Consider the following 14361-nt stretch of genomic DNA (forward strand, 5'->3'; position numbering starts at 1 on the left):
ATTGGCATATTCAGAAAGAAAATGCATGAAGTTAGAGTTAAAGCTGCTACAAATGATGCTTTATGACTGGAAATGTGTTTGGACATTAGCACAAATATTCACATTTACAAGAATTCTCTTCTGCGTCGGGGTGGGTCAAGGATGTCAATTGAGTCTTCCCATAGAAACCAAACTGAACATGTTTTTCTCCGAGTGAGATTTTCTCGCAGTCCACGCTTATCTGGAGACTTGCTGCATGAAATAAATTAACTTAAAATCAACAGCCTTAGAGGAATCTTTAGCCTATGAGCACTTCCCTTCTCTTGGGATGTATCAGATATTCATCACTTGTGTGGAAGCAGCAACCATTAAGATGGAATCTTTAAAAAGGAGGTTATATAAAGGTGGACTCTGTAGTACCTCTCTCCTTGTAGGACCAGTAAGCTATTGGGAAGCAGGAGGAAAGTCCTTTGCTGGATGACTGCCCAGCAATATAAGAAATGGTCCAATGTTATAAATGAACAAATGATGACAAAGAGGGAATTACTAAATTAGAAGATTCAGCATCATGTGAGCACCTCTCTTCTTTGTACTGCATAGATAATATCTAAAAGCTAGTCTCAATGCCAAAAGGTTTGCAATCTTAAAGATGAACTGGGCCAGATTCCTGTTTAAACTAAAACACTTTTATACCACAGAGAAGCTGCAAATATAACGTAGACCCACTTCGGGTATCACCTCAGAGGTTGATGGTGGCCTTTGTAATGAATGAAAATCACTCCATGAAAAGACTTCTACTGTTGAGGAAGAATGAAATGGTGGGGTTATTTTTTTTCAAGCATCATGTTTTAAGAAAGGTATGCCTGCAGTGCTTGGTAAGGGGATGTAAGAGAAGGGAAAACTGGGAGTTGTAGCAACTAATTTTGCAGCTAAGAAAGGAGGATCTGCAGTCGATAGTGCCCTACATGCATGGGGCCCAATTTTCTTTTCTGTCACCAGACATGCTGTTGTTTACACCTGCGCTGAGAGGTGGTTATACTGATTGGGAGAGGCTGATCATTTCTGTGGCCCGATGTAACTGGTGAGACAGTGAAGTGCAAAATTTACCCGCAAGCTGCTGATAAACTGTCCCTGTGCTTTGCAGTCTCTCCAGATCCACTGGAGAGACTAATGCATGAGTTACAGCCTATCTCTGGGGAATTTCTTTCTTACGGAGATGTTTGATTTTGTAACTGAAGTGACTGACCTACCGTCTTGAGATAAGACATTGTTTGAAATATAAATTACTTTGACTTTTCTGTCATTATAGACCATAAAGTGTAATGTCAGCTTCTCCATGTAGAATAAGAAGGAGGTTTTCATTCCTTTGGAAACTTCTTAAGATTTCAGAAATGCTCCTGCTCTCTTTTTGGCTTGTCTATGCAGTGAAAAAATTGGAAATAAGAACAGAGTTCCTAGAATAGCCAGCACCTGTGATAGTGTAGATCCTGATATGGCCCTCGTGCCAAACTGAGGAGAGAGCAGAGGTGTGAAGCAGTTTGCTTGTTCTTGAGGCAGTGCACTGCATATCAAGAGATCCAGGGCTTTTTCTCTGTCTCTGTCTTTCCCCTTAATAAATTCTATCCTAGAGCAAAAAAAGGGCAATATCCTATGGAAATTTCTGTTTTACCAAACGGGCATTTTCCATTGCAGACCATTCGTACTCAGCATTCATTTTACATTGCAGCCTAAACAACTCACTTGCATTTCAAAGTGGAAGCTAGAGGAGCACTATTGATTGCTTAGCTGAGCAGGTTGAATATGATCTGCAGCCTCCTCTTACACATTGATTCCTTGTCTCTTTACTCACTGCTTCCTGAATGTCACTGAACTGTGAGAGGGCTGCTAAATGGACAAAAATATTGATTTCTTTTCCCCTTCTTTTATTTTTGAAAGCTCCTTATTTACCAAGCACTGAACTAGTATCAGGAAAACAAAAGGTCACAAAATAAGGCAGACGCAAGTCAGTTCTTGCCTTTTTTTTTTTTTTTTTAATTTTTTTTTTAATTTTTTTAAAAAATATGAACTTGGGTGAAACATGAGTTCTTTAAATTGTGTTTCCATCAAGAAAGGTTAATTGCCTGGCTGGAACCTTTGAGTGCAGGCTGTTCACCTTCATATTTTACTATTGTCTGATTGATGCTGAATTTCTGGGGCAGTTTCCTAAATGGCCATACCTCTGGTGTTACGATTTTCGGTGATTTTTGCAGAGAAGTTAGTGAGCAGCCCCAACTATGCTGGGATTTGCTGTGCAAGGCAATCAGTAACAGTCTTTTGTCAGAGTTTAATGATGTAGTATTTTGTCCCTGTTTTGTTCTACTGGGAGCGTGACGCTTTGCAATACCATATCCAGAGAGAGGGGGGGAAAAAAGTTCAAAGAGCACAAGCTGGAGTCAAGTAAAACTGACAAGACATCCCAAGAGGGATGGCTGGGGACAGCATAAGCGTCCAGAGGCTTTAGTAGTTGCTGATGGTCTATATAAACTTAGAAGTGTTTGGGCAGGCAAATGAAGCTGGTTCGAGAAAGTGGAAAACTAGAACTGGTCCAGAACTAAGTGTAACAAGTGAAAAAAGCAGCAGGTCCTCGATATCCAATGACGCTGTTTCAACTAGTAACAAAACAAAAAAATAACAGCAAGGTAGAGGGGTGGCTAATAACAATGAAAAATGGACGTATTTTACAGTGGACGTGACTTCTAGAAATCAAAGCAATTCTCATGCTGTCTATGCTTGTCATTATGAAAATAGCGATTTAAAAATATATAAAACAAGAGTGATAAAAGTATTTTGATGGAAAGAGATGCACTTTTACTTTCATGGAATCTTTCAAATTGAAAAAAAATTCTCCCTCTGTCCTTTGCTTAGAAATGGCAGGGAAGATTGAGTTGATAAACTTTAAAGTTTCAAAGGACTTGTGCTTTAACAGCTGCTGTGTCTTTGCTGTAGTGACTCTAACTGTACCTACCAAGGAGTGGCAGGATAGTTTGGAGAAGAGGTCCCTGTACAGAAAACTCCCCAGAGATTAGTGGATATAGGTAGGAGAGGCACCTGGAGACTGTCATGAATAATCTGCCAGAGACAGCTATGGTAAGCAAGAGGGACTCGTTGCTATGTATGGAGAGAGCCATGCAAACCTTTGAAAGTTATTAGCTTGCTTGAGAGGAGCAGTTGTCATTTGATTAATAAATATTGGATGGTCAGTGACACTCACAAGCCCCCGGACATCCCTGCTTATTCTTTCTGGGCCTTGAAACAGCTTCAGAAAGTTTGAAATCAAGCAGATGGATCCAGCTATGTCAAGACAAAAGGCATCACTTTTCTGTATTGCTGTGGCTGGATGGAGTCTAGCAGCGTGTCGTGGTTTAACCCCAGCCAGCAGCTAAGCACCACACAGCCACTCGCTTGCTCCCCCCGCAGTGGGATGGGGGAGACAATCAGAAGGGTAAAAGCGAGAAAACTTGTGGGTTGAGATAAAGACAGTTTAATAGGTAAAGCAAAAGCCGCGCATGCAAGCAAAGCAAAACAAGGAATTCATTCACTACTTCCCATCAGCAGGCGGGTGTTCAGCCGTCTCCAGGAAAGCAGGGCTCCATCATGTTTAACAGTTACTTGGGAAGACAAATGCTGTAACTCCGAATGTCCCCCGCTTCCTCCTCCTTCCCCCAGGTTCATATTGCTGACCATGACATCATATGGTCTGAACATCCCTTTGGTCAGCTGGGGTCAGCTGTCCCGGCTGTGTCCCCTCCCAACTTCTTGTGCCCCCCCCCAGCCTCCTCACTGGTGGGGTGGGGTGAGAAGCAGAAAAGGCCTTGGCTCTGTGTAAGCACTGCTCAGCAATGATGAAAACATCTCGGCATTATCAACACTGTTTCCAGCACAAATCCAAAACACGGCCCCATACTAGCTACTGTGGAGAAAATTAACTCTAACCCAGCCAAAACCAGGACACAGCCTTACCACCCTAGGTTATTGGTTCAATAGCAGAAATGAGCTGTCCCCATTGCCATTTAAAAGTGATTCAGTTTTGGTTCATCTGACTTTAGTTATGGTTCGAGTAGGTCTGTACTTTCTTTTTGCTAGTGAGGAGGGTCAGCATTATTAATTTTATTTTGTAGTGGAGAGTCACACAAAACTTGGTTACTTTGGGCCTTTAACAGAAATGTGGAAGAATGTGACATGGGTGCTCCTCTCTGACATCTTCAGAGCTTACCAGCAAGCAGCTGTGGGACAATACAGGTGATGAGTGTGTACTCTGTGAATGGGATCAGTGTTTCCCTGATAGATATATCTCTCATGTTACATGGATGGAATGATAGTAAAATTAAATGTCTTTGTGTTTACTTAGAGTGAAATCAGAGGTGAAAAAGACACACTCACTCATAAACTGTACAGGGTTTAGAAGCAGATGGATAAGACCCCAAAAAGCTGCTGTAGGTGCGTGATATCCCATTCTCATTACTTTTTAAAGAGAGTTAGGTGTGCAGATCGCTCTGGCGCACTTGAACTTTTCTGCCTCCATCTTTTGGTGCCACCATGTTTCTTTGGATATCAGAAATTAATGACAGCAACAGTTAGGACAGCTTTCCACTAGCTGAAGATGGTTTATTTGACAGTGCCTTTGTGTGTCCGGACACTGTTCCAAACCACCTTTATGGGAGACTGATCTTCAGTACAATTCATAAGGCCTAAGTCCAACCACCAGCCTGACTTCTTCAAAAATACAGGCTGTCAGTTTATAACTTCTTACTTCACCTTCAGGAACAGACCTGTGTTGACCCTGAGGCTTTAGAGAAAAAAGAACCACTACTTCCTTTGGTTGATCATCTCACTGCTATGTTGTTTTTTTCAAAAAAGGTCATGCCTACTAGATTTTATCAGAGGGAATGCCTTTTTTCCTCTGGAATTTGGCTTGAATTATCCTGTTCTGAAGTTCTTGATTCTTGAGATTGGGGTTGTGTGTACTGTTCCACTTTTGTGCACCCGCTGGTATAATTTAGTAAATCTGTCATTTATGCTCAATATAACAGAGTCATTTAACTGCAGGAGCTCACCAGTACAATTAACCCTGTTCTGTCAAAACGAGGAGCTGATTATCTTGGCATTCACAGGAGCATAGAGCACAGTTAGAGTGCTGCCATTTCTGGCCCTCCCGGAGCAGTATTGCAGTCAATTGATTATTTTGTTAATTTGTTCTGCATCAGTATCCTGCTGGTTTATTATCATCCAAGTGACTTTATGCACCATGCATAAGTACAAGTATATTAAAAATCAATACTTGAACCTTTATTCCTTGTAAAGATCTTATCATCCATGGGCTAACTTCTTTGATGCATGACCTTCATGCTGATTACAACACTGCTAGTACCTTTTACATGGTTTAGTTGCATGCTAATAAAGTAGGTGCTCAGATTTTGTTCTTTACTTAATCCTGTATCCTAACAAAAAAGGAATAAGTGAATTAAGAATGAAATAAACAAAAGGCTGTTATTGCTGATAAATAAGCCTAATTTTGAGACAGTAAACTTCATGCTATTTTAGTAAGAAAATCTTATTCCTTCACTATGTTCTAATAAGTATCATGCTTCACAGGCTTGAATCACTTAGAGATGTTATTATCAGAAGCCCGAGTCTTATGAATGCTGTTTTTCCTGCTTCAGTTAGAGAAACAAGTATTTAAAAGATGGCATGAGGTTGCATTGTGCGTTGGATTGAGGGCTGGATTCCAGGTCTGAACTTGACACAAGTACATGGGATTATGGCTGTTACAAGATCAGAATATTTTCCAATGATTTTCTAGCGTTGCACATGCAGAGATGTTCTCTCGTGTATGTGTTTTAGAAACAACGTGACACAATTCTTCCTGCATTTGTTACTGATGTCACAGGAACGCCTGCTGTTCTTTAAGAAGAAAACCATAAGATAGAAACAGAATCATATGCAGTCCCTCTCCTGATCTAGACTAGATATGAAAGCACAAGTTCCCAGCTCTGGAAAAACACCATTTTTCTAATGTAGATACTCCGTTGGCCAGAAGACTAGGATTCTCCCAGATCAGCTGTCTGCAGCACTAAATGGGCAGTTCTCCACTCAAATAATTGGATTTGCATCATCCCTTTTGAAGTTTGTTCTGTTGGGGATTTTTTTCTGGAATATATGGATGTTATCTGATCTTGGGATCATTGCTTTCTAGACACATTTTCTTCAGGAGAAAGGCAAGTTCTTACCTCGCACTGGCTAAGTTCCACATACAAGGCAACTGAATGAGGGGATTTGTAGCTTATGTAAGTGAGGAGCTACCAAGGCCTTACCCAAGCCTTTCACCTCATTTCATGACATAAATGCCTAATCTTTCCTGTATGCAATTGTATGAGTTACCATCATTTGCGAATGTGAGGAAACCCCACCTTGTTTCTGTAGTGAAAAAGAGGCCTTGGAATTTCTGAGACTGTTACATCAGTGGATGTTTAACAACCTGTATGCCTTTTGTCCATGTGAAATACCCAGAAAACAGCCTACAGAGTGGTTTTAGTTCAGAGAAGGTTATATACCCCTCCTTGAGGGGTATATTTCCTTGTCTCAGGAAATTATAATATAATGCAATATAATAGAAAAAATAAATTATATTTTATTGTGAAGATGGAACAAATCAGACAGATGATCCTGAAGAGGGAAACCAGCCTGTGCTATTTCTGCAAATTGCTTCCCCACTTCCTCCAGGTTGTCTTAAAGAAAAGCCAGGGCTCCTCAGCATTGCTCTTTAATTAGTAGAAATCCTTTTGTACTAAATCCTAATTCAGTGCCTTAATGCAGCAGGTCCTGCAGAGCCTGCAAGCTTGCGTGGGAGCACAAATACATGAAATCTTTTTCTCTGGCATCCCTCTAAGTGAGGCTTGGCTTCTGTTCATAATTATTTTCTGTGGTGACAGCTTGGGGTTTGCAGTCACAAGCAGAGAGGCAGGGGTGGTAACAGAGGAAGACATAATGACAGGTGATTGCTCTGTTGTCTCCATGGCATCACTGAGCCTTATCTTAGAGCTATCAAACAGTGTGCTTATACCTTTCTTTACTCTGTACAGGTACCTCGGGCCACTAAGTATACCTGGTATGGGTCCTGCTTAATCACTGTCCTCTTTCCAGCTTATCTGGTATTAGGTTTTTTCTTTATTTTCAATCTGCTCTGCTTTTAATGAACCTGCACAAGTAATGGAAACACACATATAAATGAAAGCACCTACCAATTCAATATTTTATCATTTAGTACCTTTAGTTAAGGAGTTAGAATTCATACAAGTAAATTTTTAGAAACATTTGATGCTGCCTTTTCAGGGCACGTTGCCCCATCCTGCTCACTATGAATTGGTATTAGGTTTTCAGGGTTCTAATGAAGCAATATAGCTATGAGGAAAATAGCTTTTAGCCTCCATCAGTTAGATCCCAGTTTCATCTCAGCCTTAGGCACCTCACTGAGCACTGTCTTTTGAGGCTCCTGCTTTAATTAATGGAGACAGAAGGATACCTCCAAGAATGACTCAACTAACCTAAGATCTGATTTAGCCTTTGGATGAATTTCTCCTCTGTTGATTTTGATTGACATTATATGAGTTACTGCAACACAGTGGTGTAACTCCTGTATATATTTTTTTAATTAAATGCTGGAACTCTTCATGCTATCTTGGTTCCAGGAGTTATGCTAAAGAGTACAAAAAGAGTATGCCAAACTTGACAGCACTTCTGCAAGGTCTGGGAATATGTTAGCACATATTATGGCTCCAATTACAACCATTCAGTGGTCTCCTTTAGGAGTGCTCTTTTACATGGGTACAAACAACATGATTATGGTCTGACATTTGTAATTCCTGCCTCCAAAGATATTTGTGTGTCTAACTTTTCTTATTTTCTACAGTGCTTACTTAAATGCTTTTGTGGATTTGCTGTTTATAAAGAAAAGGATCTCTAAAAAGTATGGCTACTTGTGTTTCATAACCAGTATTTTCATATCTTACACTTTAGCCAGTGTGGTCAGTTTAGTGGCTTCTTTGCCATTTAGTTTTTCTTGCCAGTGTATTTATTTACCACTTTTTTATTGCAATGATAATCCCCGAAAGTAGATCACTTTACAAGACGTGTTTTCAAGACCCTCAGGAGCATGATGAAAGCACACAACACAAGATTTTTTTTCTCCTAACAAATATTTTTGGCAGGAAAGGCTATCTAATACTCTGAAAATGCCCTGGAGAAAAATCTGAAAAAGTAAAAGCGTGGTTGAGACCTGCATCCTCATTTTATCAAATGCCTGCAGCTTGGAACAGTGACATACTGGGAATCAAATACTTTTAGCTTCCAATAAGAACAATGTTTTGATTTTGGTGGCAATGAAGAAGTATGGCAAGAACCATGATAATAATGATGCTGGAATAGGGGCTCTTTCTTATGCAGATTGTTGGGTGTCTAAAACATGTTCAAGATGTAGCTTTCCTCCAGATAGGATGCTTCTGGGTGTCTCTCCCCCATGTAGCCATTGTATTAGTCCTGGAGCTCTCTACCTCTTTGCAAATTTTGGTTGAAATCAGTCACTGGTTTAGAAGTTGCAAATGAGTGACACAGACACAAGTAGAGTGATTTCATAATCCTTACCTCTCGTGAAAACAAGGCTAAAAAAAAATCTTTGTATATGTGTTTAACAATGTTGAGCTAAAGATGTAAAAATTAACCCTTCCAGGTAAGGAAAGCTGTGCAACAGGAAGGCTTCAGCAGAAGGAAGCGAGGATATAGAGAAATCAATGACATTGACATCAACATGAATGATCCTTTATTTACAAAGCAATGGTACCTGGTAAGTTTTGAAAGAAAATCACAGTAATCATAAAGAAATAACTGACATTGAAGCTATTCTGTGCTGTTGCAATGTTTTGCAAGAGTTCTTTCCAAATATGTCACAAGAACTTGGGAATGGATCTGAGGCTCGGTCCTGTTGTTTTTTACTGTACTTCTTTTATGCTGGGAAGACCCAGCACATTTCAAGAGCTAAATTTCATTTCAGTCAACGGAAAGATCCTTAGAAGGCTTGAAAGAGAACTGTATTGGTATCCTGTGGGCATTCCTGGTGTGCTGATGTGACCCCTAAAACTGCATATGAATCATGTCTTTGAGCTGTTGCCAGGTAAAATATTGTTATAGAATTATAACAAAAAGTTCTAGTGTATTGGCTAGGAAAAGTTGAGGTTTTTCTTTTCTTATGGAAATTTGAATATTAATTGATTTTCTTCTGTCAAAAGCAGAACAGCTGAAAACTGATTAATTTTGGCTTAAGCTAATGTCAAAAGAAATTAATATTTTGCTAAATCATTTCATTTTTAATGTGTCATATTTTATAGGGTGAAGTCTTTAGTCATAAAAGAAAACCTAAATTTTTACATTGAGGTAGCCAAAATGGTATTTTTCTATTTAAAAGGTTGATAAAGTAATTTTGGTCAGTTTTAATGTAGGAACCTATTTATGATGAAATACTTAGTAACTGCAATACTGCCTTGTTAACTTAAGAAGGGTCTTTTTGCTTAAGAATAGTGTTTCGTATTCTCTTTCCTTTTAATCCATTTCTTATGTTTTATGAATCCATCCAATATGGCTGGGTTTTTTTCTGAAGACAAGAGTTTTCAGATGAATGAGGGCACATTAGCAAGGATAGGACTTCATCCTTGATGAGATGATAAACTAAAGTGTGGATTAATTCACTTCTTTCTGGTACTTCAATTAAAATGTAGTAGTGATAAAAATAACAAAATTTTTATGAAGCTATAGATTTTTCAGATTCTGAAGTACACTAAAATGTGTTTTAAAATGAGATGTGTCTGACAAAATTGAAAATGGAACAGCAAAAGCCATATTATTTTTCCTATGGAACTTGAAAAATTTGCAAATGAGGTTGGTGAACATAAGTAATGCCTGAAGATACAGGGGATTGCCTGTACTGCAGAACCATAGAATCACACGCACACACAAGGTTGGAAAGGACCCTTGAAGTTCATCTAGTGAACTTTCCTGCTTAAAGAATGGCTAACTCGGTTATCAAAGATAATATCTTGGTTATCAAAGAAAATATCAAAGAAATTGTTTCTGGTACTAAACCCAGTGGTCATGAGTTTCAGTAGATGCCTGCTTTCAAGAAAAAAGCATTTCCTGCTCACAAAAAAGTCCTCTGTAAAATCCATTGGTGTAACTTTTTACTGGATTGACCCAGTGCCCTGACATGCTTAAGTAGAAAAGCCCTTTTTTTGGATCCAAAAGATGCAGTGTTTAACCTAATCTTATAAATCACGAAAAAGTGAATTTACCCAGGGTTCATTTTTTGTTTGGTGTTTTGTTTTTTCTTTTTTTTTTTACTGCTGCATTATTGCCCTAGACAATGATTATGTACAGATGTGCACTCCAAAGCAAATGGGATATATTTTCCATACCAAAGATACATGCAAAAACGTAAAGCAAAATTCAGTAGCTGTGGAAATGTGTCTGTCAAGTAAAAAAAGCTATTCTTCTTTTTCACTGATGTATTAGATTAACACTGGTCAAGCAGATGGGACTCCTGGACTTGACCTTAATGTAGCTGAAGCATGGCAGCTGGGATACACAGGGAAGGGAGTAACTATAGGAATTATGGATGATGGTAAGTGAAGACTGAGTGCTAATTTAGTATTTTTAAGTAGCTTTTTCCATGTAATCAAAGTCAAAAAAGGATTAAAAAGTAATAATGGATTGCTTGTAGTGGTGAGACTACCAGCCTCCTTAAAGACTTTGAGATCTTCAGGGAAAACATGTTATAAAGACTTCACTAAGGATACTGAAGCATGGATATCCAAGCATTAGAAGTAGTTTGCAATTATCGCTCAGGTATCTTCCAGGGCTATAATAGCCATTAAGCCAAAGGAAAGACTCCCTTTGACTTCTGTAGGCACTGACTGGGGGAAGTAATTGCTGTGCAAAAAGTACTTAAGAAAACACTCTCTGGGTTACATTATTCTCAAAATCATACTTGACAGCTGAAATAATTAAACACTTTCATGCTGAATATCAATAAAGGCCTGCATATTAAATGTATTACTAATTTGAGGCTAAGTTCAGGGAAGATGAAGATAAAAGGTACAGTTGCAGTCACAGCTGTTCTACTCATGGGTTCCTTGCTGAAGTACAGGAATTCTGTGCAGTCTCTCAACGCTTTTCTTTGGGCTAAATTTTGAATGCTTTCCTTTTATGGTGACTGAATAATATTAAAAATAAATAAATAAAATGTCTGGGTTCCCATATGTTTTCTAGGATCAACTGAGATCTGCCCTCACTTAATTCTGTTCCTCATCTACTTACTCCTAAGACAAGGTTTTTGTGGAAGTAGGAAGGTAGGCTTAGACACCTGTATGTTGATGAGAGATCAATCTCACGTGAAAGATGTTCTCTCGTGTGATGTCATGAGAAATCACAATTTCACTGATCCCACAGAGGCAGGACTAGCTTTCAGAATAGCTAGGCATGGCTGTGATGGGCATGATGAGAAACAATTTGAGCTTCAGGTCAAATAAAGCTGTTGGCCCATCAGATACAGCTTTTAGACAAGGGAGTAACTTGCCTTATATTCAATTCCAGTAACTCTGGATGAGAGCACCTGAATAACCTGATTCTTCATTGAGACTTTTGTTGTCCACCTACCACTTGGATCAGTAAGTCTCTCTGCAGATACAAGGGTCTCTTTGTGCAAATGTAGTGCTAAGTACCCTACATAATAGGAGGTAATCACTTCATCAGAATAACTATGATAATACAACATTCTCCTTGCAGTTAAAATTGAACATATAATAGTGTGGTAGTTGGAGACATGGGGCAGAGTAATGATCAAAATGTAACATGAGATTGGTGGCCATTTCTTTGTACGTTTTAACTGGATATGTAATAGGACAGGTTATCCCATCTGAGTGTAGATGTGCTGCTTCTGTTACACCATCCACTGGGATTTGTATATTTGCCATATGTAGAAAGATACCATGCATTAGAACGAGTATATTTCATACCACTGCCCTGTTACAGTCTTTAGCACACTACCAAGGTGCAGAGCCTATGCTCAGATATTTGCTAAAATGGTCTAATCCAATATTAAAAGTTCTCTTTCATACACAAAATCCAAAATGTTTGCCTTGGTGATCTCCCCAAGTCTAGTTTAGGTAATTTTCTGTCTACTTAGTTTACGATTTTCCGTGGTTAAAAATACTCATTTTTATATCCTGTACTGATCCAGGGCTTACTGATCTTGTTAGTTTTGGTATGCTTCGAGATGATAGAACTTGTATAAAGATAAATTGTGATTTAAACTAATCTTAATAAGTAAATATGACCTAGTCTACAAAACAGGTCAATAAATTTTGTCGCTGAGCTCACCTTTTCAATTGGTACCTGGTTTTTGACATAAATGAATGAAATGAAAACTCCTAGTTGGGACTGCATCAGTAATGGTACATTTAAAAACTGGAATCTCACTTCAGTCAGTTGCGTTCTTTGCCATGATCATTTTCTTACGTTTGCAAAGGAATCTTGTTTTGTTCTATGATTATTAGAAAATCTTTTTTTGAAACTCTTAACCTTTGCTTTCTGTTTTGTCATTATCTTATTGCAGGAATTGATTATCTGCATCCTGATCTTGCATCAAATTATGTAAGTACATGCTGACCTTTCCTGTAAAATGTGGATTTTCTTGTTGTTGTAGTCCCTCTGCTACAAAATTTTCAATAATGAGTGGAACAACAGTACAGCTGAACTGCTGATCTTACAGATGATACGTTTCACATTGAAAGAAGCAGACTAAAAATGGGACTGCCTGTGCAAGGAATGGAAAGGTGACAAGGCTCTTTGTGGAGGAATGACAGTGCTGCCTCACATTAAATAAGCTGCAGCTTGCAATATTGGATTTAGGACAGAAATGAGTAACCTGGGAATTGGCTCTAAATCCTGCTATTAAGATGCAGAATGCACCTGTCACTTGGAGGGCCACAGAGCTGTGGGCTGTGGCAAGGCATGTATTAGCCTTTGAAACCTCCAGGAACAGCTTAATTCCTTTGTAACAGGTGATTTGATGCAGTACTTCAAAGCATGTGCAGGGCAAATTGTGTATTCTCAGCACACAGTGTATCAATTGATTGTTCCGCAAACCTATCTCGGGCTTCAGACCTTTGGACTAGAGGATTTTTATTTTTCTTAATTCTTCTGGACTCTCCCCAACCCCCCATGGACACTAGCACTCCTGTCTCCAGGTGTCTACAAGGGCTTCCAGCACCCATGGACTGTGGGTTGCCTTTGGGTCTCGCGCTGTGCTTGCGGCAGTCCGTTGGGCAATGGGCGTCAAGAAGCAGTGGCTTCTCCCGGGGGGCTGCAGTGTCTCTGCTTTAGGTCTTGCTCTTCTCCTGCCGTCAGTGGCTTCCTGAGGGAAGCCCAGGTTTCTTCAGCTAAGCAATGTGGTTTAGTTTGCAATTGCAATTAAATGAAAAGAAGGAACAAAGACAACGGGGAATTTTGGTAAAAACATGAGCCATTCAGATAGAACAGCTCCAAAATGAGAAAGACAGTTATTCTTACGTACTTCCAATTTGGAAAATAATAACGCGCAGGATGAAAATCTATTTGTTGTTGCAAGTAGCAAAGCACACTTGGTAAAGAATAAATGGATATAGAAGGTGTTTACTTTGGACAAGGAATTTGGAAAATAGCTGACCACAGAGGTAAAGTGCAGGATAGGCAGTTTCACTCCTTATGAACTGATTTAATAACTTGATAGCAGCTAATTAAACCCTGTGCCTTGACTGCAAAATTCTCTCCCAAGGGAATAACTCAGTAGTAGAATGTTCCCATAAATTGATACAAATAAAAAAGTTTGTAAAGAACAGCCTTTTTCTTTGCAGGAATTGTCTGCGTGTATGTTCTAGCGTATAATCTGGGCAAAGCACACACTCTTTACTCGCTTTCCAGCAGCTGGTGTGGACAAAGTATGTGGGAATATTCTGGTTGTAAAAATCATGTTTCAAATAAACAAGCAAAAAGTCTGTACACCATATCTGATACAATGTCAAATAGGAACAGAGGAACAGTTCTGTTGTTAACAGTGAACCTAAGATCACGCCCAGAAACCAAAAATAGATTTCTCAGTAATACAATGTTTTCTCTTTTAATTCTAAAAATATTTTCCATTTGATGGATAAATATTTGTCAGGCTTAGCAGAAATGTATTGGTTTTAGAGTGCCAACAGTAAGTATTCTAGAATTTAATGGAAAATGACACAGAGAATGAGAATGCACAGACATGGTGCTAGA

At 39.0% G+C, this 14361-nt stretch overlaps 2 protein-coding genes across 2 annotated transcripts in view; both read left to right on the forward strand.

The window, feature by feature from the left end:
- Nucleotides 1-14361, forward strand: part of SNRPB2 (small nuclear ribonucleoprotein polypeptide B2) — a 303056-nt gene that overhangs the window by 203078 nt on the left and 85617 nt on the right. The window lies entirely within an intron of this gene.
- Nucleotides 1-14361, forward strand: part of PCSK2 (proprotein convertase subtilisin/kexin type 2) — a 112697-nt gene that overhangs the window by 42345 nt on the left and 55991 nt on the right. The window contains exons 3-5 of the mRNA XM_049800149.1: nucleotides 8741-8854; nucleotides 10573-10681; nucleotides 12674-12711. Of these exons, the coding sequence (XP_049656106.1) occupies nucleotides 8741-8854; nucleotides 10573-10681; nucleotides 12674-12711 (261 nt within the window). The remainder of the gene's footprint in view (nucleotides 1-8740; nucleotides 8855-10572; nucleotides 10682-12673; nucleotides 12712-14361) is intronic.

The sequence above is a fragment of the Accipiter gentilis genome, chromosome 5 (assembly GCF_929443795.1).
Source record: "Accipiter gentilis chromosome 5, bAccGen1.1, whole genome shotgun sequence".
NCBI classification, from domain to species: Eukaryota; Metazoa; Chordata; class Aves; order Accipitriformes; family Accipitridae; genus Astur; species Astur gentilis.